The sequence below is a fragment of the Ochotona princeps genome, chromosome 4 (genome assembly GCF_030435755.1).
Source record: "Ochotona princeps isolate mOchPri1 chromosome 4, mOchPri1.hap1, whole genome shotgun sequence".
NCBI lineage: Eukaryota > Metazoa > Chordata > Mammalia > Lagomorpha > Ochotonidae > Ochotona > Ochotona princeps.
The window spans coordinates 1,171,570-1,194,770 of record NC_080835.1 but is presented as its reverse complement, the minus strand read 5'-3'; the positions used below and the strand labels follow the sequence as shown (position 1 = coordinate 1,194,770).

The 23,201-nt window shown below is 65.0% G+C and overlaps 2 protein-coding genes across 7 annotated transcripts in view; one reads left to right on the top strand and one right to left on the bottom strand.

Annotated features, from left to right (window-relative positions):
* Nucleotides 1–23,201, top strand: part of MRPL23 (mitochondrial ribosomal protein L23) — a 262,071-nt gene that overhangs the window by 67,646 nt on the left and 171,224 nt on the right. The gene's annotated exons all lie outside the window — the stretch shown is intronic.
* IGF2 (insulin like growth factor 2) lies at nucleotides 11,338–17,249 on the bottom strand. Of its 6 annotated transcripts, XM_058662670.1 has the most exons (5): nucleotides 15,061–15,185; nucleotides 14,123–14,214; nucleotides 12,747–12,912; nucleotides 11,677–11,834; nucleotides 11,338–11,590 (listed from the first exon to the last, which is right to left on the bottom strand). In XM_058662670.1, exons 3-5 carry the CDS (start codon nucleotides 12,901–12,903, stop codon nucleotides 11,357–11,359), a joined length of 549 nt encoding a protein of 182 aa, XP_058518653.1. In that variant the 5' UTR covers nucleotides 12,904–12,912; nucleotides 14,123–14,214; nucleotides 15,061–15,185; the 3' UTR covers nucleotides 11,338–11,356. The 6 variants fall into 6 exon arrangements, with proteins under 6 accessions (XP_058518653.1, XP_058518651.1, XP_058518650.1 ...); XM_058662668.1 differs by lacking the exons at nucleotides 14,123–14,214; nucleotides 15,061–15,185 and adding an exon at nucleotides 17,003–17,249 and having other exon boundaries at nucleotides 11,677–11,825; XM_058662667.1 differs by lacking the exons at nucleotides 14,123–14,214; nucleotides 15,061–15,185 and adding an exon at nucleotides 17,003–17,244.

The following is a 23,201-nucleotide window of genomic DNA, read 5'->3' as shown; positions in this document are numbered from 1 at the left end:
CCATGAACCCTGCCAGGATCCGGAACAAGAGGGCTGTGTGACCAGGGCTGTCCCAGTCGGGGCCGTGCAGCAACCACCCCGTCCCGGGGTCCCATGCTGTCAGGGCCCCCTCATCCCAATCCCAGGGAACACCCACTGGCACCCGTGGCACTTTCAGCTATCCTAGCCTGTATGCATTCCAGGCCAGCGGCCATGGAAAATTCCTGCTGGGGAAAGGGTTTGGGGCCTGGAGAACTCAGCCGCAGGTGGTCTCACCCAAGTGCCCACTCCCCACACTGCCTCTAGGCAGTCCCTCTAGCACAACCCTGGCCCGGTGTTCCCTTCTATAAAGGGAGAGTCCACTGCCTGCCAGCTTGCCCTCAGGTACTTTGGACCCACGGGATGGGGGTGGGGAGCTGCTATGTACCCTACCCCCACAGCACCCCAACATGGAATATTAAACAGCCGAGACATCACCGAGTTAAAGATGTGATATGAAGTGGACCCAGCTCTGTAGCCGCAGGGTCCCCTCCTTTCACCATCCCCTGAGGCGGGGTGCCTGAGTCAGGAGGCTGCTGTGGGGTGGCAGGAGATGGGGGGTGCTGTCGGGGGCCACTGTGGACCTGCCTGCCCCTAGCTGCTCCCCTGAGACGCTTCTTCCAGGAAACCCTCCAGCCCAACTAGAGGCAGAGCTCCCTGGGCCTGTGCTGTCCGCCCATCCAGGATGGAAGTCCCCCCTACCGCCTGCCTTTGGTTCTGAGTCTCTTTCTGACTCCCTGGGGCACCCCTGAGAGCAGCAACCTACACCCCCCACACACCGTCACTGCTCCTGTGACAGCTCCTTCCTCTGCCCAGTAAGGACCTTCCCAGAGTACCACGGGAGGGCAGGGCTGGGTGGGGAGGGGAGAGCACCCAAGCTGGACAGGGCCGCCTGCTCCAGAGGCCAGCCCTAGCTGCAGCCCCTCCCCACGGCCTGTGCCACACAGAGCCAGGCCCGGGAGCAACAGTTTGGTGTCGGGGCAGCCAATGTCTGGCCAATAGCCCCTCAAATCCCCCACCCACCTTCACCCAAGGAGGAGCCCACGGGAGGGCCTGGCTCTGGGAGTGTCCCAGGCAGGCCCCGGGCCCAGGCAGGTTGGGCACCCCAAGGGGGGTTGGGCTCTGGTGGGATAACTGCCAGCACCAGGAGGACAGCAGCCATGGGGCAGGATGGCCACCTGGTCCCCACAGTGGCAGCACGTCCCTGGAGAAGGCGCTGGGCATGCCACAGGCCTGCCTTCTGCACACAGCTCTCCCTCCCGTCCCTGCTTCTGCCACATCTGGGACCTGAGCATGGGGTGGGGTGGAAGGCGTTCCTTGTTAGACCGCCAGGTCCCATGAGCACGTGCAAGAGGGTGCTGGTCAGCCGTGGTCTTCCCAGAGGGCTGGAGAGGGCCCCCTGTTGCTCCCACTGCTGTAAAAACAGGACCATGCCATCAAGTCAGAGGCCGTGAGCCTGTGGGCAGGCAGCTGACCCGCTAACACCTTCCACTGCATGGCCAGGACCTTGGGTGCCTGGCAGCCTTGTGTGGCCCTTGGTAGGTCTCGCTGTTTTCCTCGTTTGATCATAAGGGTTATAGCAGGTTGCTGTGGAGTGACTCCCAACCCGTGGAAGTTTCCAGGGTGCAGGCAGTGAGACCTTGCAAAGGTCTGGAAGGCGTGAGAGGGAACACCAACACCCAGAGAGAACCAAGGGGCAGTGAGCGGCGCCCCAGCCTCATGATGCACTATCAGGAGACCCCACGAGGGCCTTCGGCCTGCGTGAGCCCAGAGGTGGGGCGTAAGAGAACGGGGAGGTGACAGGGGCCCCACGGGAGGCCACCTGGAGGGGACAGGGAGGCCACACCTAGTGGCCACGGAGCCGAGTTCTGTTCTCTCCTGGCCAGCGTGAACGCCACCCTCACCGAGGCCACCTGCTGTCCGCAGGTCTGCGGCGGCACGCTTCATCCTGAGGCCGGAGCCTCGTGCCGTTGGTATGACAGTTCTCCAGGAACTCCTGGAACCTGGAAGTTCGGGGTGTTAATCAACGTGGGAACTTTGCAGTCCTTCTTTCGTTGAAAGACAGAGAGACAGACAAGGAGAGGATCTTCCATCTGCTAGTTCATTCTCAAATCCCTGCAGCAACCAGGGCCCGGCCAGGCCAGAGCCAGGGGCCCAGAACTGCATTCGGGCCTCCCACACGGGTGCAGGGACGTAACACTTGGGCCGTCCTCTGTTGCTTTCCCTGGACACAAGCAGGGAGCTAGCTCAGAAGTGGAGCAGCCGGAACTCAAACTGGGGTCCTGTGGGATGTGGGTGCTGCAGGTAAAGGCTTAGCTTGCCGTGCCACCGCCCTGCGCCCTCATCAAGAGGCCTCTTGACCCCAAAGCAAGCGCTCACCTTGTCTGTGTGTTTGAACACCTCGTGTTTCTGGATACTTGGGTTGTGGCTTCTGTGTCACAGCCTCTTCTGCTGTCCCTTCCTGTTCCTCTCCTGGTTGGCTCAGACCTGGCCTCCGTGTGGTACCCTTTCCCTGGAGAAGGAGGCTCCTGTTCCAGTCGTGGAATGCCCTTGGGTGGTGCGGGCTGGCTGATGACTCAGTGTCAAGAGTGGCTATGGGCTGGGGGTGGGTCCGTGGGAGCCGTGCCATCCCTAATGTCGCAGTGCCAAAGGAGCTTCCGGCTAGCTGTGGGTTCCTGGAGCTAGCCAGCCCTCAGGAGTGTCTGCCAGGAAGAAGCGGAGATCGAGTGGGCATCGTGAGAGGGCCGTCCCTGAGGCTGGCGGGATGCCACGGAGCCAGGAGGACATCAGCCGTGTGAGGGGAGCTTGCTGTCCGTCCCTCCCCAACCCCTGGCCGTGTGTTGGGCACTTGCCACTGTCAGTACGTGGTCTCGGCTCTTGTGGGCTGGTCCTCTCACGGTCGTGACGGAATTGTCCACACGTTGGATCACCCTTGCATTCCTGGAAGGAAACTCCGTGTGCTTGAGCCTTGGTACTTCACTCCTGGATTTAATTTGCTAATTTCGCCGACACGCTTCGTGACTATCTCCATCCATGACCTCAGACTGCAGGCTTTTCCTCCGACACACAACACGAGCGAGGCTTCGTACACTAATGTTTGAAGCCTTCTCGCCCGTAAGGCTCCTGGGTCCCATGCCTCTCTGGGCTGGATTTTCTAACTCGGTTGGCGATCTGTTCACCGACAGACAGGCCTGTTCAGGGAGCTACTGGATCAACATTCACTCAAACAAGATCCTGAAGTGCCACTGCCCCACCGTGTCTCACCCTTGGTGACAATCCAGACTGTTGAAGCTGTGTCAGTACAAGGGGCGGGGGTGGCCCAGTCCCCGGCTCTCTCCTCTCATCTCCCCCTGGACACCTCAGATGAGAACCCAGACAGATGCTCACCAACTTAGAGCAGACTCGCAGTTCCCACATGGCCACCATACACACACTCCGACCTGTCCATCTGCTCATCTTTCCCACACGTTCATGCACTGCTCACTTGGCACCTGACGGAATCTCCTCCCATCTTCACACCTACTCCGGTTTTCAGATGTGCTGTCCAACTCACCAGTAAGTCCATCCCACCACCCACCCCTCCGTCCATCCACCCCACCACCCACCACCCCTCCATCTATCTACCACCCACCCCTCCATCCATCCATCCACCCCACCTCCCCTCCATCCATCCCACCACCCACCCCTCTGTCCATCCCACCACCCACCCCTCCATCCATCCACCCACACTGTGGTCCTGTGACACCTCTTCCCTGTCTGTGGGCACAGGGTCCTGTACGGTGCCCAGCACTGCTTGAGCAGAGAAGGAAAGAACCCTCAGAGTAGGGCAGAGGTAAGCCACGGATGCCCATGTGTTGTGACTGTGTCTAGTGGGAGCCCTGAAGGCACACAGAGCCAAGGGCTGGGAGGGCAGTGGCTGCCCCACCCTGTCCCCAGGCCTCAGCCCACTCAGGGCTAAGGGATCAGGCCAGCTCACCTGCTGTAACCCAGCTCCCCTCCCCCACTCCACACAGGAGAGGCCTTGAGAGCCTTGCTTCTCCCCTGACCCCCGTCCCGACATGGCTGGGAGGACGCAGGCCTCTGGGCCTGTGTGGAGGGAGGCCTCAGTGGTCTCCCTTCCCCCTCCCCGGCTCTTTGGAGAACCAGTGGGCCCGATCAGAGCCTGGCCATGAGTGGCTGGCAACCAAATAGCTAGAATTCCTGCTCCAAGACACAGCCGTTCCTGATGGACCGGAGGCCAGGAGGCCCGCACAGAGGAGGCCAAGGGATGCTCCCGGCCAGCCTTCTGGGGACAGCTCCTTCCACCCACACCCATGCCTGCCAGAGCCCCTCACCGGCTCCTCAGCCAGCACCCTCAGGCCTGGCACTGTGTGGCCCAGGGTTCAACAGCTTGGCTCTACACTGGACCTTCTCTATGCTTCGCCCCATCTCCACATCGCTGTGCACCTGTGGCTTCACTGGGAGGAACCAGGGCTGTGTGCTGTCCCCTGCCCAGAACGCCCTGCTAGGGACAGGAGCTTGTGGCAGCTCTGCCAGAACCCCTGGGCATGTATGGATCTGTGACCGACTGCTCAGGCTGGCAGGAGGCGAGGGGTCCCAGCAGCCACCGCAGGCATAGGTGTTAGAGCCAGTGAAGGGAGGAAGCCTTGCAGAATGGGGATAAAGAGGACCCTGCTGTCCCACCAGCTCCACGGCCTCCTGTTGGGGACAGCCAGGCAAAGGCCGTCTGGCACCCTGGGATCCTCCTTGCCCTCCTCCAGTTCTAGAGCTCCCTCATACTTCCCTCTGTGCTTGCTTGGTCCAGCCTGTGGCCTCTGGGTGGGTGGCCTCTGGGTGGGTGCCCCATGGCTTAGCTGGGCAGTTAGGGGAGAGAGGGGGATAACAGGACAGGACAGGGCCCGGGGCAGGTGGGCTGTGTGGATCCAGGCACCTGTCCTTGGAAAGAGGTGCAGATGGCGTTGGCCATGGCCCTCCAGCTCCCCTGCCGTCCTTTCCTGTCCAGGGCCCTGTGGATTCTTCCCACCTGCGGGGAGACGCACCCGCTTCTCCCATCCCCTGCTGGGCCCCAAGGCCTGTCTTCTCCTGGCTCTGAGGCGCCCAGCGCCCAGTGCCCAGCACCAGGGCCACAGGAAAGAAAGGCGTAAACAGATCGACGCTGACTGCCCAGGGGAGGGCGGGGGCGGGGACCCAACTGTCTTGGGCTTTGTTATGTTCTGAAAAAAAAAAAAAAAAGGCAAAAAAATTTGGGTCACAAACCACAAACTGTTTTGCTTTCGGCATAACTGGCATAAACAGGCATTTTCTCTTTGGTTTCTGGCCGGCTGAGGCCCGGGCTGGCTGGGGCTGGGACAGGGAGAGAGCCTGCAGGCTGCCCTAATGAGGCCCGAGGCCGCCGCCCTGCCAGGCCAGCCAGGCCCAGAGGGGGCTGGGCAGGGCCAGGGCCCCACAAAGCAGGTAGAGGCCAAAGTTGGGATTTGGGGACGGTGCTGTCAGCCGGCAGTGGGGGACAGAAGACATCCACCTCAGGTGTACCCGTGCAGACCCGCTAGCAAGATGCCCGGGAGGACAGGTGCGCTGGGACCCAGGGCCAGCTGGGCAGGTGGACATGGGCTGCATTAGGAATGAGCCTGGGACTGGAGGATGGGGAGGCCTCTCAGGTGAGGAGGGCTCCATGAGACTGGGAGAGAGGCACAGAGAGGATAGTGGTGATGGGATGCGAGGGCGGGGCAGGCCGGCTGCAGGCGTCTGGTGCCCACAGCGGCTAGCATTTTGGGCCGCAGGCCCTTGGCCCCAATGCTGACCCACTATCAATAGCAGACATCCGCTTGCCTGCGTGGGGTTTCCCAGGTGAAGCCTGGGCCAGGGGCCAGGACCCAGGCTGAGGAGCCTGAGAACCTGACCCCATCGCACGGTGGGAGCTATGGGGGGGCTCCCTGTGGGGAGCAGCCAGGAAGCTAGGGGGTCCCTGTATCTTTTTTTAGTTTTTACATTTATTGGTTTAGGTGGCAGGGGTAAACAGGGGGAAGGAGGAAAAGATTCCCCATCCACTGGCTCACTCCCCGCATGGTCAGGGCTGGGCAGATCCGAAGCCGGGAGCCAGGAGCTTCTTCCGGGTGTCCCACGTGGGTGCAGGGGCCCAAGCAGTTGGACCATCCTCTGCTGCCTTTGCAGGGGCATCAGCAGGAACCTGGATGGGAAGTGAAACATGTAGGGCTCGGACCAGTGGCCATATGGGATGGGGCTGGTTTTAAACATGCTAAACCACAGTCCAGTCAACCTCCGGAGTACTGCCTGGTCAGGGAGACCAGTGTGGGCAGGAGACGCCGGGAGGCAGCAGGGCAGGGCGTGGCAATGGATGCCAGCTAGGGCACCCTAATGCAACCAGCTTCAGGACACTGGCGTGGTCCAGGAGGCCAGCTAGATGGGGTTGAGGGACCAGCAGGACCATGCCCACCCCTGAGGCTCGGGGACAGCGCCTTTCCTATGCCCCTCCTGTTCCAGGCAGCCCCAGGCCTCCTGGCTGCCTCCACGTCACCTGGCCGAGTGCCGCCTTCCCCCTCCTGCTCTCTCTGGGGAGTTGGCCTGCTCTCAGGCCAATGTGATGTCCTCAAGAACTCGTCCACTGACCCCCTCCCCACAAGACCCTTTCCTAAAGTTCCCGTTCACAGGAGCCTTGCAGAGCCCGGCCACAGGGGACCCCTCCTGAGGCATCAGCCTCACCTTCCACACTGGCCCCGCGCTCACACCCACCTTGGCTCCTGCCGTAGCATGCCTCTGCCCTGCAGAACCCACAACCTCTGTCCGGCCCCTTGCTCTCTGCCCCCTTGCAGCATTGTACACGAGGCCCATCCTGCCTGCAGGGGCAGAGGGTACCCTTTGCCTGCTTCCTTCACTCCACAACATCAAGCTCTCAGCTCTGCCTAGGGTATCCTGGACGTGGGCAGCGCCCCCACATTTGTGGGTGGGTGAGCATGCACTAGAGGGATGGGTGGCTGGATGGGTGGGTGGGTGGACATGCAGAAGGGTGAGTGGGTGGGTGGCTAGATGAGTGGCTGGGTAGACAGGCAGGTGGGTGGGTGAGTGGGTGGGCATGTGGGCAGTTGAGTGGGTGGGTGACTGGCTGGATGTGTGGGTGGACAGGTATGTGGGTGAGTGGGTGGTGGCCAGATGACTGGGTGGGCATGTGGGTGGTTGAGTAGGTGGATGGGTAGCTGGACATGTGGGTGGACAGGTAGGTGGATGGATGGATGGATGGCTGGATATGTGGATGGGGTAGGACTGGAGGGGGCTGCTGCGGGAACCCACTGAGAATTTCCAGTGCAGGGAGAGGAAAGCAGGACTGAGGCAGCTCCCCAACTCTTGTGAGGCTGGGTCCCTCAAAGCAGGGGTCGAGAGCATCAGTGGCAGTGAGTGGGCTTGGAAGCTGGTGCCAGCCGGGCTTGGGGGGAAGGCCTGCACTGGAAAGCGGGAGCCTCAGGGGCGGGGCAGCCTGAGAGAGCAGGGTGGCATAGGATACCAGCGTTGGGGTGACCTGAGCCCACACAGTCAGGCCCAGGTCCAGGCAGAGAACATGGCCGCTGTGACAGCTGTGGCTGGAACAGGAGCCCCCAGCCCCAAACCCAGCTCCTCTGGGGCTTGGTCAGAATTGCTCGGGGCTGCAGGGGGCTCCCAGCGGGGAAGCAGCACCCACAGGGTGGGAGGGGTGACTGAGGACCACGTGGGAGCTGAGCGTTCAACACACCACAGGCCAAGTCAGCACCCCGCCGCCGGCCCCAGCTCTACCGGTCAGAGGCTCCACAGGAAACCCAGGACTCCACGTCCCTTCTGCTCCTTCCTGACCCCAGCCCCACTTGCCTCCTCCAGCAGACCCCTCCCATGGCTGCGGGCAGCCTGGGAGCTGTGGGCAGACGTGCAGTGAGCCAGCCACCCAGGGTCACAGAAGCTGACCACCTCTCCGCCCCCCGTCCGGCACCCTCATGGTAGGGTGGGGCTTCCCTCCAGATGCCACGTAGCACCTGGGGCCCGCCCAGGGCCACCTCCCCAGCCCCCACCCTCAGTGGGGTGATCAGACACACACACAAGCCTATACCAAAGTGGGGCCCAGGGTTGGGGGGGTGGTCTGTGGCGTATGCCTCAGGCATCTGAGGGGCCGGCTCCTCCCTCCCACCCAGGCCAAGGGCCCCAGGGTCAGAGGCCAACACGCTGGGAACAGGTGGGTGCAGGGTTGAGCCCTGGGAGGTACCAGTGCTGTCAAATGCAACTCCTAATTCCCCGGGTGGGGTGGGGGGAGAGAGGGAAACTGCACAGAAAACTGGCCCCAAGTTCTATCTCCAACTGGCGTTCCAGAAGTTTCTAGGGGCTGCCCAGCCCACCCCTCCCTCCGCAAGGTTGGGAAGGATGAAGTGGCAGAGAACCAACACCCCATCTCTCATTGTCCTGACACCTCCCCCTCGTGCCCCTCAGCCAACCCGCAAGTGACGAGGTAGAGGACTCGAGAAAGAATTTTAAATGCTTTATTGGGATCGCGAGCGTAACAGGTTAGACAAAACCCAAGCCCTGGATTTTGCCAGAAAGATGAGCATGTTAAAGGGGCCGGGCAGAGGCAAACACAGGCACCACTATGGGAGAGGCACTGGGTGTTTGGCGCGTGGGGGGGTCTTCGGATGATGGTGAAGGGAGGGACCCCAGAGGGGGGTCTGCCGAAGACGGTGTTGGGGGAAGAGACAAGATGGAGGGCCGTGACAAGGCGCGGGAGGTCAGGCAGGTGGCCCGGGTCAGATGGCAGTGACCCAGGGGAGAGCTGCTAACTTGGGGGCACAGAGAGAGCTCGGCCAGAGCCCTCCGAAACCCCACGCCCCTCCAAGGCAAGAACTAGTGTTTGGGGCGGGGGTCCGGCCGACTGGGCGAGCAATTTGGGGTGCCTCGGAGCCGTTTTGGATTTTAGGCCAATCTGGGTTCTCCAATTCTGACCGTTTTTGCTCTTTGGGTGCCAATCCAATGTTCCAAATGGGCCCATTCAGCAGGCACTAGCTAAGACCCCCTATGCCAGGGCTGGGCAGGTGCTGACGACCCCCGGGGTCGCACCTGCCCCAATGCCGGGACCTTGGAAGCCTCGGGCCTCCAGCCTGCTGGTGGGACTGGCGGGCGGGGGGGCTGCACTGGGGGCACGGGTGGGGGTGAGGTAAACCTCCCAGCCGCCAGGGTCTCCGCCTCAGTCTTAGGCGCCGCGTGGAGGTGGCTGCGGCGGCTTCGCCAGACCCGTGGGCCTCTTGGGGTCCCGACACGCCCGGTTGATGGACAGACCTGGGCAGCTCTCCTGCTCCGCAGGGCCAGGCCCTCCTGACCTCCCCTGCTCCCCGACCTCGCCCCACCTGCGTCCCAGGAGGTTGTGCAGAGCTGCAGGCCTCCTGGGCACGAGGCAGGGTGCCGAGGGGTGGGCAAGCTGTTCCTGAGGCAGAGGGAGAGGGTCCTCAAGTGCTTGGAAGGCGGTCACCTGCTCCCGCCGGGTGGAGTCCCTTGGCTCACACATCTTCCCCTTCCCCCCCACCGACCGATGAGCCGGTGGGGGCCCCATCCCGGTGACCTCCGAGCACCCTCCTGACACTTGAGGAGCCCCTGCCACAACTGCCCCCCCCACCCCTTGGGACCTCGAGGGGACCAGCCACTGTCCCCCCAAGGCCAGGCTGAGGAGCGGCCCATCTCCATTCCCCGACTTCTCCCAGGGGGCACCACGGCCAGCACCACCCCCGGGAGGCTCCACTCTCAACACGACCCAAGCAACAGAGACAGAGCAAAGTCCAAATCAAGGACGATAAATGGCGGAGAGCAGGACGCGGTGGTGTGGCCGGAGATCACTTCGCTTGCTTGTCATTGCTTGTCGCTGCTCCCCTGTTACGGGGGAGGAAGTTCAATTTGAAGTTCGAGCGCGCAGAAAGCCGGGGGTGGGAATCAAAAACAAAAAACCAAAAAAACAAAACAAAACAAAAAACTAAAAAAACAAACCAAAACAAAAAAAGGAAGACACCTGCCCCAGGAAAGAAAGCGGGGGATAGATTGACTGTGGTAGAATTTGGGTCCCTAATTCCTCCGTAATTCTGCAGACTGCTGCTAGTTCCTCCAGACTTGTCCGATGACGCAAAGGTCCCTGGGCTGCTCTCGCCCCAAACTCCCCCCACCCAGCCCCCACTGCCCCCCACCCACCCCTCCAACCTCCAGACTTCCCACACTCCCCACCATCCCTGCCAGGCTGCCCCTTCTGGGGAGCCCCCCGTTTCCGAGAGAACCCCCAGGAGGGGGAGACTGGCAGGGACAGTCCCTTGCTGTGCTCGCGGTAGGGGGGATCCCCCAGATCTTTCTCCCAGGAACACAGCTTGGGGGTCAGGCTACTCGGCAGGTGGGTGATACTTGGCCACGTGACTCGCCCCAGCTGCCCACGAGGCCATGGGCCTCAGGTGGCTGTGAGGGTGGCTCGGCTCTGTAGGTGGCATGGCCCAGCCCAGGGTTGGCATATGCTTCCTCTCGGGGAGGAGGCTCAGCTTAGGGCCCAGTGGGCAGCGGAGCAGGGACCAGAGGAGAGCCCACAGCGTGAAAACAGCTCCAGGAACCGGCAGGTGTGTGAGTGTGTGAGGTGGTGTGTGTCCGTTGCGAGTGTGTGTCCGTGAGGCTTGAGTGCGTGCACATGCGTGCCTGTGTGGGCGGTGAGATGTGCGCGTGGATACCTGGCATGGAGTTTTGTTTTCACGCTGTGGGCCCTCCCCGGGTCTTAGTGGGTCCCTGCAGCTCTGGGCTGGGGGACGAGTCGGGGCGGCTGCTCTGTGCGCAGCGGGCTCTGGGGTCCCCCGGCTTTCTCCCACGGACTTGGAGTCCAAGCCAATGTGACTCAAGACCGGTGGGGTGGAGAAAGCTTTTGGGGGGGGGGCCGAATTGCTTTATTTTGCCAATTTTTTTTGTGCCAATTTGCTTTTGGTATTGGTTCAGCTAATCGAATTTTTTGGTGTTTGTTTTAATCATTAAGGAATCTCATATTGGTATTTTTAAAAAGCCAATTGTTTTTGAGGGAAGATGTTGTGTTTTGGCGATTGGGGGGCTAGCGTTCTTGACTCTGTAATTTGGGGGCACGCGGTGGAAGGCGTGCTGGTTTCCAGGCCGTGGCCATTGGTGAGGGCACAGAGGGAGTAGCCTGCCTGGGGAGGCGGGGCAGGGGGTCTGGGGGGAGGAGCCTGAGGTGGGAGCAAACCCAGAGAGCGGTCAGCAGAGGAGATGATGGTAATGTCCCCAGGAGACGGTGGTGGTGTCCCCGGCCAGGAGGCTGCCACAGGCTGCAGAATCACAATTTGGTTCACTTCTGATGGCTGGGAATTTCTGGAGAGGATGCCCCGTGGGTGCGGTCTTCGGGCTGGACTGGCAGAGGCCAGTGACGCTTGGCCTTCCGGAGGGCATCCAGCTCTTTGGCCAGCTGGTGACCGCGGCGGGCACGCAGGAGCGCAGGCAGGCCTCTGCGCAGGCGCTGCACGGATTGTTTCCAGGTGTCATATTGGAAAAACTTGCCCACGGGGTACCTGGGGGGGTTGTCCTGGAGAAGGGGGGCCGTCAGCACGTGCCCCAGGTGGCGGGTTGTTGCTGCCCCGCCCAGCCCCCCAACGCGGGCCAGGGCCTCACCGGAAGCACGGTCGTAGAGGCAGACACATCCCTCTCGGACTTGGCGGGGGTGGCACAGTAGGTCTCAAGGAGGGCCAGGTCACAGCTACGGAAGCAGCATTCCTCCACAATGCCACGGCTGCGGCGGGTCGCGCGACTGGCTGGCCGGCCTGGAAGGCCCACAGGGCGGAAACAAAGCCCACATGAGCACCCCGGCCCTGGGGAGAGACCCTCCGCCACCCTGCAGGCTGAAGGGGAGCAAGAGCCCCAGACAGGAGAGAGACAGACAGAATGGGGTGCAGTCTCTGGTGCCTCCTGCCTCCTCCTCTCCTGGGGTACCCCCCATTGGCTGGGCAGAAACCCCCAGGACTGGAAGCGGGGGGGGGGGGGACACAAGAAGGGTGTGCACCCAGGAGTGGACTGGGACCCAGCGCAGCCTGGGAGCCCAGAGGGAGTCCCGGAGCGAGGGAGCATAGGGCAGGAGAGAACAAGACGGGAGGGGAGGAGTGAGGGACCCGTGAAACCACTCCCTTCTCTTCTCCCGTCTTCCCCCTCTCCCCCACGGCACGCTGGCTCGCTTGGGTCCCCGCGGGTGGGGTGGGGGAGGGCGGGAGGGGGAGCCCCGGCTCCGGGGGGTCCCCGTGCTGGGCGGCTGCTCCCTGTGGTTCCCAGAGCAAGGAGCGGGGAGGGAGGCAGCACGGCACCCGAGAGGCCCCAACAGGCAAGGGAGTCCAGCAGCAGGAGCGCTTTGAGAGAGAGACGGCCAGGCTGGGGAAGCGGGGGCTGCAGAGGAAGAGGCCACGTGGCCAGAGCCCGGGAGCGGGGACAGGGGTCCGGCCCCACCCTGAACCCCAGGCCCCAAGGTGAAGGAGGAAGGACAGTCAAAGCTCCCAGACACCCACCCTCCTAAAAATGTGACGCCCACCCCACCACTCCCAGGGCATTCCCTCACCTTCATGGGAGCCCAAGCCGCCCACCCCGCCGGCTGCCAAGGGGAGGGGGCATCCAGGAGACCCCTTCCCTGTGAGTTCCTGAGTGGCACACAGCAGGTGCCCAGACCCCAGGGGGCCCCACCCCCTCCAGATACTTACTGAAATAGAATCCGCGGTCCCCACACACAAACTGGAGAGTGTCCACCAGCTCCCCGCCACACAGGGTCTCGCTGGGGCGGTAAGCAGCAATGCAGCACGAGGCAAAAGCCAAGAAAGTGAGAAGCGCCAGCATCGACTTCCCCATGGGGATCCCCATCGGTGCCTGCTGTGAGAAGAAGGGGCTGTGAGTGCGAGTGCCGGCTCCTCCAGGCACGCTCAAGGGGAGCCATCGGAGACCCTGGCCACCTGCACACCCTGGACCCCCCGCGGGCCACACCCACGGCACGGGGCATTGGGCCTGGCTCTGCTGTGACATCATGGGGGCGGGCCATCACCAATGGCCTACCTCGGGGCACCAGCATCCACAAGGACTGGCTCCCTTCCCCCACCAGCTGAGCAGGGGACTCCAGGGGGACCGGCCCTTCCCCCCATCACTACCCCAGCACCACAGTACCAGGCGGGTCCTGCTGGCCCAACGCTTACCCTCCCCCCTCCTTTCCAAAGCGACCTACGCACACTCAGGGACCGGGCTCCACAGTCCTCCATGCCAACTGGCCCCGGACACCCCAAAACATATCAAAAGACAAATGCCCCCTTTTGTGGGTCTCAGGGATGGGCCTTGGAGTCCTTCCCAGACCACCGGCCGTTTCCCCACTCGGGGTACCTGACTCCATGACCCCCCCCCACGTCAACCAGCCACAGCATCACTGGCCAGGGAGGTGCAGGAAGCCACGGGTAGACCACTCTAGCATTCTGCACCCCAACTCCATCCTATGACACACCCACTCCAGGGCGCGGAGGCTGGGCGCAACCCAGCAAGCTGCCCCCGTAGGGAACCCTGGAGCGACGTGGTGTGGTCTTTTCCCGAAGGCCTGGGAGAGTTTTGAGGTCGTCAATCATGTGTAAAGGGCACAGGGAAACCAGGACCAGCTGCCCACCACCCAGCCACCTCCCTGCCACCCCTTCCCCAACTCGCCCAGCTGCCGTCAGTCCCCGGGGCCGTTGCATCCCCCTGCCAGGCAGCTGGAGAGGGGCTGCAGAGAAGGTACGCAGTGTTCCCCCAACAGGTAACCCCCTTCCACCCCCATCGTAAACCCCGCGGAGGCCGGCAAGGACCAAGGCACCGGCTGCAGGTGAGGAAGGCAGGGGACCAGGTGGGAGGGCAGGGGCAGGGCAGGGGAGCGGGAGGGCAGGAGCAGGCGAAGGGACGCACAGCCCTGTGCGAGCGAGCGCAGCCCAGCAGCAGGGGCCCAGGGCCCGTGTGCGCAGGGGCAGGCGGGCAGGCGGGCAGGCGGGCAGGGCAGGGCAGGGCAGGGCAGGCCAGGCTGGAGCCGAATGGCAGCAGGGGTCCTGGCTCGGTAGGCAGCCCTGGTTACCTGCGGCTGGGTAGGAGGCTGAGCGACGAAGGAGGAGCGGCAGGAGAAGCAGCAGCAAGAGGAGACTTTGGTCTCTCTCCGGGGAGAAGCCACTGTCCAGTTTGCAAGCGGGTCAGTGCCTGCGCTTTTATGTGCGAGCCGGCTCCTCCCAGCCCGGGCTCCACCCTACCCCCCACCCCTTTCGCCGCTGACCACTCCCCCCGCCCCCTTTTGCTCCCGCCCCCTCCCTCGTTCCAGCCAGTCCAACCGCCAGCCTGGACCATCCCTCAGCGCAGTGCAGCGCGCGCTGGGGAGGGGGCGTGCTCCTCCTGCGCCCCCAGCCCAGCTCTGCGTTGCGCCAAGGGCGGGAGGGGGGAAGGGGGGAGCGCATTTCTCCGCCTCCTCCATGTATGGAAACTTCCAGGCGAGAGCAGGGGCTACAGCCCTCTTCTGTGTGCTTTTGAACCTTAAGAGCGGCCCCTCTCCCCAGATTCCGACTTGGAATGTTGGGGACAGAGGAAGGGGGTGTGCATAAGTGGGAGGGGGTTGGGGCTTGCCCAGGAGGGGTCGGGCAGGCCTCTCGCGCTCCAACCCGGCCCCGCCCCCCCGTTTCCCTCTCGCAGCCTCGTTGGCACCGCGTCAACCTACCGAGTCCCTGCGCCCCCTCCCCATCACCCAGCACCGCGCGGGAGGGGGGTAGGGGGAAGGGCGGGGCCCCGCCCGCCGGCACAAGTCCCCCCACATTTCCAGCCGCATCGCCCTCCCCTTTCCTCCCTTAATGCCGACCAGGAAGTGGCCTCTGTACACGGCTCACAGCCCCCCGCCCCCACCCCGCTCCGCGGTTCCCAAGGCGCAGACCCCCTCCCCAGCTGCCCGCCGTCTGAGCGCGCGGCCTGGCGCCGCAGAGACAGAGTCCCGCGCCCCGCCCCGCACACTCGGCGGCCCGTGCGCTCGCTTACCTGAAAGCCGGCACCACCACCGCCCACCTCCCTGCTGCGTGTCGCGAACCGGACAGCGGGCCCTGGCCCTCCTGCCGGCACTCCTCTGCCAGCGCCGCTCGGGAACGCGTCGCGGGGGCCGAATGGGCGACGGGGCCGAACGGGGAGATGGCTTCGTGGTGGGGATGGGACTGCTTCTCGTCGCTTAGGGAGGACGGGCCGTCTTGGGGCTGGGGCTGGCCAGATGTTGTACTTTTTAGGGGGGAAAAGGTGTCGGGAAATGAGGTCACCTGTTGTACGCAGGACAGAAGGGGGCAGAGACAGAGAGAGAGACAGGGTGAACGTAAGCGGGGGGGGGGCCGAAGAGCGGGGCGAGAGCTGGAGATGGGACAGCGAGAGGCGGGCAGGAGCACAGCGGGTGAGGACAGCTACAAGAGAAACAGAACAAGAAACGGCCCGCGTGGGGCCGGCGGGGGCAGGGGGCGGACGTGGAGTGGGGAGGGCGTCGGAGGCGCGGGGCTGGGGGGGCCGGGAGGGAGCGAAGGGAAGGCAGCGGGAGAAGACGGGGGCCGGGGTGAGAGGCAGTAGAGAGGGAATGGGGTGCCCAGAGAAGCCAAGGGCAGGGCGCCACGTCGGGGGGCCGGGGACGGTGCGGAGGGGGACGGAGAGGAGAAGGTTTCCCCGGGCGCGGGCACCCAGCTCGGTCAGGGCCGACGGAGCCCTCTGCCGTCGTGAGCCCGGGCCTCGGGGAGGGCGCAGCGGTGGCGGCGCCGGGACCGCTCGGGGCGCAGCGTGGAGAGGGAGCGGGTCCGCGGCAGTGCGCCGGGGGAGGGCCGGGACGGGGAGCGCGCGGGGGGGATGACCACGCCGGCGGCCTGCGAGCCGGACTGCCTGCGGGGGGGACCGCCTCCTCGGGCGAAGCGGGGACGGGCGTTGAGGTAGATGGACGAGGAGGCGGCTGGGGATCCGCAGGCCCGGCGGAGCGCGGCCCCGCCGACGGCGCCCGGAACGGGAGTCAGCAGCGAGGCGGCGGGCGACGTCGACGCGGGGCCGCCAGCCCGATGGAGGCGCTGGCGGGCCGAGCGCGGGCGGGCGTGGGCCAGGCGGCAGGGGGCGGCCGGAAGGGGGGGGCCGGGCGCCGGCCTGGCCTCACGCAGCTCCGCCGGAGAGCAGGCGAACTGCGGGCGCCCACGCCCGGCTCTTATAGCCGCGCCACCCCGCGGTTCGGCGCCCGCTCGGGCCCCGCTGGCCGCGCGCCCGCACCAATGGGCGCCCGCGGGGCCCTCGCCCCGCCCCCGGACCGCCCTCGCAACTCGAGCCAGAGCGGGGAACTGGCGGGCTGGGGGCCCCCCCAGAGCCCCGGGGGCGACGATCGGCGGGGGTGGGGGGGGCGGGGGGTGCGCGGAAACCAGGCAGCGTGGTGAGGTGGGGGCAGGGAAGCGCCAAGTGCCAGTGAAATCCTGAAACCCCGTTCGAAAGAATTTGGGGGGTCCTGCTCGTGTTTCCGGGGTGCAAGGGCGCGCGCCCTGCTAGCCTGCGTTGGGGGAGCTCAGGGCGAGCACGGCTGACCGCCACCCCTGGCTCTGGCCGAGGCCGCGCTCGTGGCGGTGGCAGGGGGTCCGCGCCCCCCGCTGCGGGCCCACACGGCGGGCGCGCCTCGGCGGGGCTCGGGTGGGCGCAGGTGACTCCCCGCCAGGTCAGCAGCGGGGAGTCCCAGCTGGGCAGCGCGCGGGCTCTGCTCGGCTGGCTCGGCGGCCCCCACCTGCCCGCGCGGGCGGAGCCGTGCGCGCGGCACCTCGAGCTGCAGCCGGATCCCGAGCGCCCCCCGGTGCCGTGCGGGAGCTCGGAGCAGGCGCGGCGGCCGCCAGGTGCGAGGGGCCGGCAAGGCCGCGGAGCCGAGCGCGATCCGGGTCAGACGCGGGACCCGGGAAGGCTGCGGCCGCAGGGGCGGCGGGCGTCCTACCTGCAAGACCTGGCTCTCGGGGGCGCGTCTAAGCAGCTCGCCTTGGGGGCCCACCCAAAACAGCCGGATAATGGTTCCCCCGTCCTCAGTGCGCTGGACTTGCGTAGACGCGGGTTCGGCCCCGGGGGCCACCACGACAATTTGGGGTTCCGGGGAAAACATCTCCTGGAGAGTTTGGACGGGGTGAGACCAAGCGTTCTCGATCGTCAACTCAAAACCCACTCACGAATCCCCGCGAGCCCTCCCGCCCCCCGCAGCCCCGGCCGCGCGCGCACCTCGCCGAGGGCAGGGGCCGCCGCTGGCGGCGGAAGCCCGCGCCCTGCTCGCCCCCTGGCTCTGCTCGCCCCCTGGCTCCGCCATCAATCACTTCGCCCGCGCTCGGCGCGCGCCTCCCACCCCCCCCCAGGGCCTGGCGGGCTGCAGGCGCCGCTCCTCGGCGTCCCGGAGCCCCAGCGCCCTGCCCGCCGCAGGGCCCTGCAGCCCCCAGGCGCCTTCCACACTCTGCACGGAGCAAACGAAAGCCGGCGTGGGGTTGGGGGCACCAGGCCTGCGGGAGCCCGGCCGCCGCCTCCCGCGCCCCGCGCCCCGCGCGGAGCTCCGCCGTGGTTGCCCGCGGTGCGGACCGAGGCGGGTGCAGGGCGGGAGCCGCCGGGGCGGCGGGGAGCTCACCGTGCGAGGGGCTGCGGGCTGCGTTCGCGGGCGCACGAGGAGCCGCGGCGGCCGAGGAGGACCCGCAAGCCGAGCGCTGACGCGGCTGAAGGTGAGCGGGACCCCGGGGCAGGCCCCAGTGTCCTGGGGCAACGCCCAGTCCTCTGGAAGGCGCGGGGACAATGTCCAAATTTGGGGGGAAGTGGGGCAAGGCCCAAGCACTTTCCTCGATGCGGGACACGCGCTGCCCACGAACTCGCGGGCGCGCGGCCGACCTGAGCAGGCTTGGGGAACCCGCGGAAGGTGGTGGGGAAAATTTCCCCAACTTCAGCTGCACGGGTAGCTGGGTGGGGGGCAACTTAGAGAGGCCCAAAGCCAGTGCCCGCTGCGCGGGGAACAATGCCCAGATTTCAGGGTCCCAATCCTGAGCCCCCGAGTGGTTTGCGTGGCAGAGTGGGAGCCAAGGTTTATGGCGGAATCTGAGCCACAGCAGGAAGCACAGCTCCTGGACCCCAGGGTGGAAAGGAGGGTTCCCTCCCTCCCAGCGCCAAGGTGGGTGGGCTTGGGGGCAAGCAGGGAATCCTGGGCCAGCTTGGGGAAGGGGTAGGTAGGTGTCCCTGCAGGACCAGAGAAAATTCTCCACGCAGGAGTTTGGCACACTTGGCTGACCCCGAGAAACACCCTGCTGAAAATTGTGGGATGAAGGGATCAAAACACACAGTGTCTCCCTTACGTTAGAGACCCAGGCACACTCTTATGGTGGCGCAGACTCCGCAGGGTCCCTGCTGTGGCTCTCTGAGGGGGCACTTGTCTTTTTACAACCGCAGGCAATGCTGTCTTTTTACAGCCACGCGTAAAGCTGCCTAAATTCGGGGGCCCCAGAGTGTGAGCGGTGCTTTTGGGGGAGCCACAAGCACCAGCAGTCTCGGCCTTTCTCGCCCTCAGCTAGATTTGCATCCGTTTTTGTAAAACGGTAAAGGGGGGGTCCTCTAGGATGAAGTTTGCATTTGGGGAACCCCAGTAAAACTCTCTGAGTTTTAGGAGACTCTGTGGAAGTCACTCACTCACTCCTCAGTTTCAGGCGAAATGGAGATGTTTGAGGGACCCAGGGAACCCTGCGATGCCTCTCTGCCTCTGCCTCTCAGTTGTAGGGCAGGGAGACTAGGCCACGTTGTTTCCATTTTGGGGGACTTGGGTAGGGGTCGCACAGTCAGAAGACTTATAAATCAGTGTTCAATAAAAGCTCAATTGTTTTACGAGGAGAAAAAATTTTGTTTCTTTTGGGGGGCTGGGAGATGGTATTTCCACATGGGGTTCCACCAGGGCAAGGATGTGTACTGGGCTGCTGGCCTGGGGAGGGTCCGTGTGCAGGTTTTAGGGAACAGGGACCAGGGTCCCTAGGTGCCTGGGCCTGGGACAGGACAGTGGAAGCACTGCTGGAGCCGGCCGGCTGGTGGGGGTGGGGTGTGTGTGGGGAGAGGGGTGGCCAGGACCTGCATGGCTGTCTGACCCCAGGGCAAGATTGAGTGAGGGCCCCCACAACCTTGCCAGGGACTCCAAGAGAAGTCCAGAGTGGGGAGGGGTCCCTTTGGGCAGCAGGGTGTAGGGGCTGAGTTTTAGAAAGCTCTGGTTCCTGGTGGTCACTGGGTGGGAACTGGGACATTTTTAAATGTCCACATCTATTTCACTACTTTCTTTAAAGAAAAAAAAAACATATTCAGAATGTCGGGATGTGCAACAAATATGTGGGGCCCAGAGACCTACACACACACACACATACACACACACAGCCTGATGCCTGAAGGGCCTTCACCGACTCCCCAGCACCCGGGGACACCCTGTGCCACCTGGGGTGGGTGCAGCCTTGGAACCCCATGTGGGCAATGCCGTGTGCTTGCCGTGCCCCAGGCCACAGCACATATGTACCCTGGAAGCTTCTAGAAGATCCTGACCCAAGGAGGGAGGGGGGAATATAAAAATTCTGAGTTTGGGGGCATGATGGAGAAACGGCTGTCTCTGTGACAGACCCTTTGAGATGGGGAGTTTACGGCTCTCTGTAAGGGGTGCCACACGCTGGGGCGGTGGCAGGCACTGGGGCCAAACTTGGAGGATCCTGGGAAGTCTGTTCAATGTGCTGGGGACCAGGAGCCCCCTCGGGGAAGGGGAAAATCTTAGAACAAGGTTGGTGAGGACAGAGTTGTGGGGGTGAACCCCGTGGGGAGCCATGGAGCAGGGCCCAGAAAAGTTGGACCCAACACCCATAAGCTACATTAAACCTAATACCCCCAATTTTGGGGAAAACAATTCCTAAATGTCAAGGAAACACTACCCAGGTTTAAGGAGTCAGAGGAATTTTGGTCCCTGGCCCCGGGGAGCGGGGGTGGGGGTGGGAGGGGGTGTCATTGTTTAATTTTGAAAAGCCGAGTTGGAGGTCGCGCCGAGGCCAATGTAGGAGCTGGGGCGCCTGTCCAGCACGGCCTAGAAAAAGTAAAGTTGCGAACCTCGGGTGCAAGGTGCCGATCGGGGGTCCTACTGGAGGGAGCCGGGTGTGGGTTTTGGGGGGGGGGATAACTGTTAGGAAATAAATGCCCAAGAAATTGTGGGAACCTGTACAAACGCGAGGGCATCTGGGGAGCAATGCTCACAGCTATCTCGGGCAAAAACAAAAACAAACACAAACAAAACACAAAACCAAGAGCTGATTCCGAGCTGAAGGGAAGCAGGGAAGTCACCGGGTGCTTTGGGGGAACCCCAAAAGTGGGGGCCACGCTCCAGAAAGCAGCCTCTCGGAGCGGGAGAAGCCGCGCGCCGGCGGGATCTGCTGCGCCAGGGACTGGCGCGCGGAGCAGTGGCGCCCTCCCCGGGGGACGCGGGCACCGGGCGCGCGGCGGCGGCTCCAGGGCGAGGGTGCGGGCAGGTAAGCGCGGGGCGCTCCGGAACGCGCCCTGCCCAACCTATCTGGCCCGGCTCTGGCCCTTCTGGGCCCTGTCAGCGCTTCCGCTGCGGCGTCGGCCCGAGCCGGATCGGAGCGCGGTGGGGCCGCCGGGGCCGCGGCGCTGCGCCCGCGCCTCGGGCGTTCTGGGCCGTAGCCGCCGCCGAGGCCCGCGGGCTCCCCGCTGCCCCTGCGCCCCACGCGCCGCCGCGCTGCGAGCCTAGGCGAAGCCGCGGCCCGGGCCGCCGCCGGGGGCAGGCTTGTCCCTAGTTGGGCCTGGGGGCTCGGGGTACCCCCAGCGATCACCCTTCGCTCGCCCGAGCGCTCTGCGCGCGCCATTCCGGCTGTCTCCAGACTTCAAAGAAACGGCGAAACCCGTTTCGTGTTGGTAACGTGGAAAAGGAGACAGAAATGGAGAGAAACCCCCAAAATAAAAGGGGTGCAAGAGAGGCATGGCGGAGCCGCAGGTGACTGGGCTGCCGAAGCTTTTTTCGCTTTCTCTGAGGAGTCTCCAGAAAACACTTCAGCGGCCCGGCTGCGGGAAAGCCCGGCTGCCTTGGAGCGCGCACGCAGGCGCCGAAGAGGCCGGCGGCTCAGGGCCAAGCCTGTTAGGGTGCGGACAGCCTCCCGGGGGGACCTGTGGGGTGTGGGGGCTGTCAGGGAGCAGAGCCGGCTAGGGCCAGCACGCTGGCCGAGGGTCCTGGAGCCAGTCCCTGTGCGCGCTATTGCCCTATTGTCCCATGGAGAGAGCTCTCTGGCTGGCATGGGGCGTCTCGGGAAGGCAGGGGTTAATGCCATTGGACAGGTGCGGGCACCCAGGCAGGGCTGGGACGTGTCTTTCACGGGAGCTTGGCAAGACACTGAGAACCCCCCCAACACACACACACACACACACACACACACACACACACACACACCAGCTTGAAAAACAGCCCATTTCCACCCGGAGCCCAGGGCACATGGGGAATGTTCCCCCTTCGGATTCCAGTCAGCACCAATCACCCCAATCCCATTCCAAGAACATCTGGCCCAGCTCCCCCTCCCAGTGTAGCCCCCTCCCCCAGAACACACACTCCCAGGCTTTCTGGCCAGCCCCTGGTGCGCCTGGGTGGGGAGGGAGCCTGGCCGAGCAGCCCACCCGAGGGAGACCCCTGTGTTTGGGGGTGACAAAGCAAGGAAGGCAGTTCCTATCTGCCGTCACCCCCTCACGCCCAGGGCCTCCACCTTCCCCAGGCACTGGCTTCCTAAGCTGGCCGCGACAAACCTAGTGCCAGGGTCTTAAGTGGGGGTGTCCTGGGGATCTCCGTCCGTTTTGTGCCCTGAAGCAGCCAGTCTCCCCCTGGGTGCGCCTGCACTAAGCGAAGTAGGGTGCTGGCCGAGGTCACCTTGTGGTGCCCATGGCGGAGCCATACCCTCGGAGGGCACGGCTGGGCCCCTGACAGGGCGGGAGGGCGGGGGGCACACATGTCCACCGCCACCAGCTGCCAGCTGAGCCCTGGCCATATTTAGTCAAAAGTGACTGCAGGGGCAGCCGGGAGCCCGGGGCAGATGGCCCACCCTAAGGCTCAAAAGCCGCCACCGCCAGGCCGCCCCCCAACTCCCGTCCCCCCCAGCCCGCGGAGGAAGGGTCCTCCCAGCGCCCCGAGCACGTGGCGGGGCTGGGGGCTCCCCGGGCCGGGGGTGGGCGCTGGGAGCCGCAGCCCCAAGCCACGCCGCTCTGGACGGCCTGCCCCAGCCCCGCGCCCGCAGGCCTCCCCTCCGGACGCCGACCCGCGGCCCCGGAGCCCCAGGGGACAGAGCCGGCCCGGGGCCGCCGGACTCACCTCGGCCCGCCCGGCCCGCGCCCCCAGCCGGCGGCCGCTCGCGCCCGCGCCGCCCGGAGCCCCTCGCCGCCTCGCGCCCGCCCCGGCCGGCCGAGGGGCCCGTCTGCATGCCCGGCTCCCTCCCCCGGCTCGGGCTGGGCCTCGGCCGCTCCCCCCCGTCCCTGGGACCCAGCCCGGCGTTTCACGGCCCCGGCCCCGACCTCCGAGGGTCCCCCGAGTGTCCCTCCCGCGCCCTGCGCCGCGCTCCCGGGCCCCGAGGCGCGGGGTCTCCGCGCAGCTGGAGGGACGCGCCCGCAGGACTCCTGCAGGGCCGCCGGCAGGGACCCCGAATCCGACCCGCCAGCGGCGCCCGGCCGCTCCGGTCTCCAAAGGCTGATCAATCCAGTACGTACCGACTGAGGAAGGGGTGCCAGGGGAGGGGGCCGAGCCCAGGACAGCCTCGGGTTGCCGGTTTGTCTGGGGGCCTGCACTAGCGGGTGCAGACCCTCAGGGCTTCTGGCTGGGGTGGGCGCAGCAGTGCGAGCCGTGTGAGGGGACACCTGTGCCGCCCTTTTGCAGGCAGGCTCCGTGGGGCGGGGGGTGACGAGGTGGTCAGGCCACCGGAGACTCAGCCCCCAGGCCCCCAACACAGTGCCTCTTACCCCCACCCCGCCCCTACACCTGACCAGTGAACCTGCACAGCCACACAGGAGCCGAGGGGGCAGGGGGCAGGGTCCAAGGCAGCTGTGGCCCAGGCCCCTGGAGCAGCCCCCCACCCCCACACAGGCGCAGGCTCACAGGGAACCCCAAGGCCAGG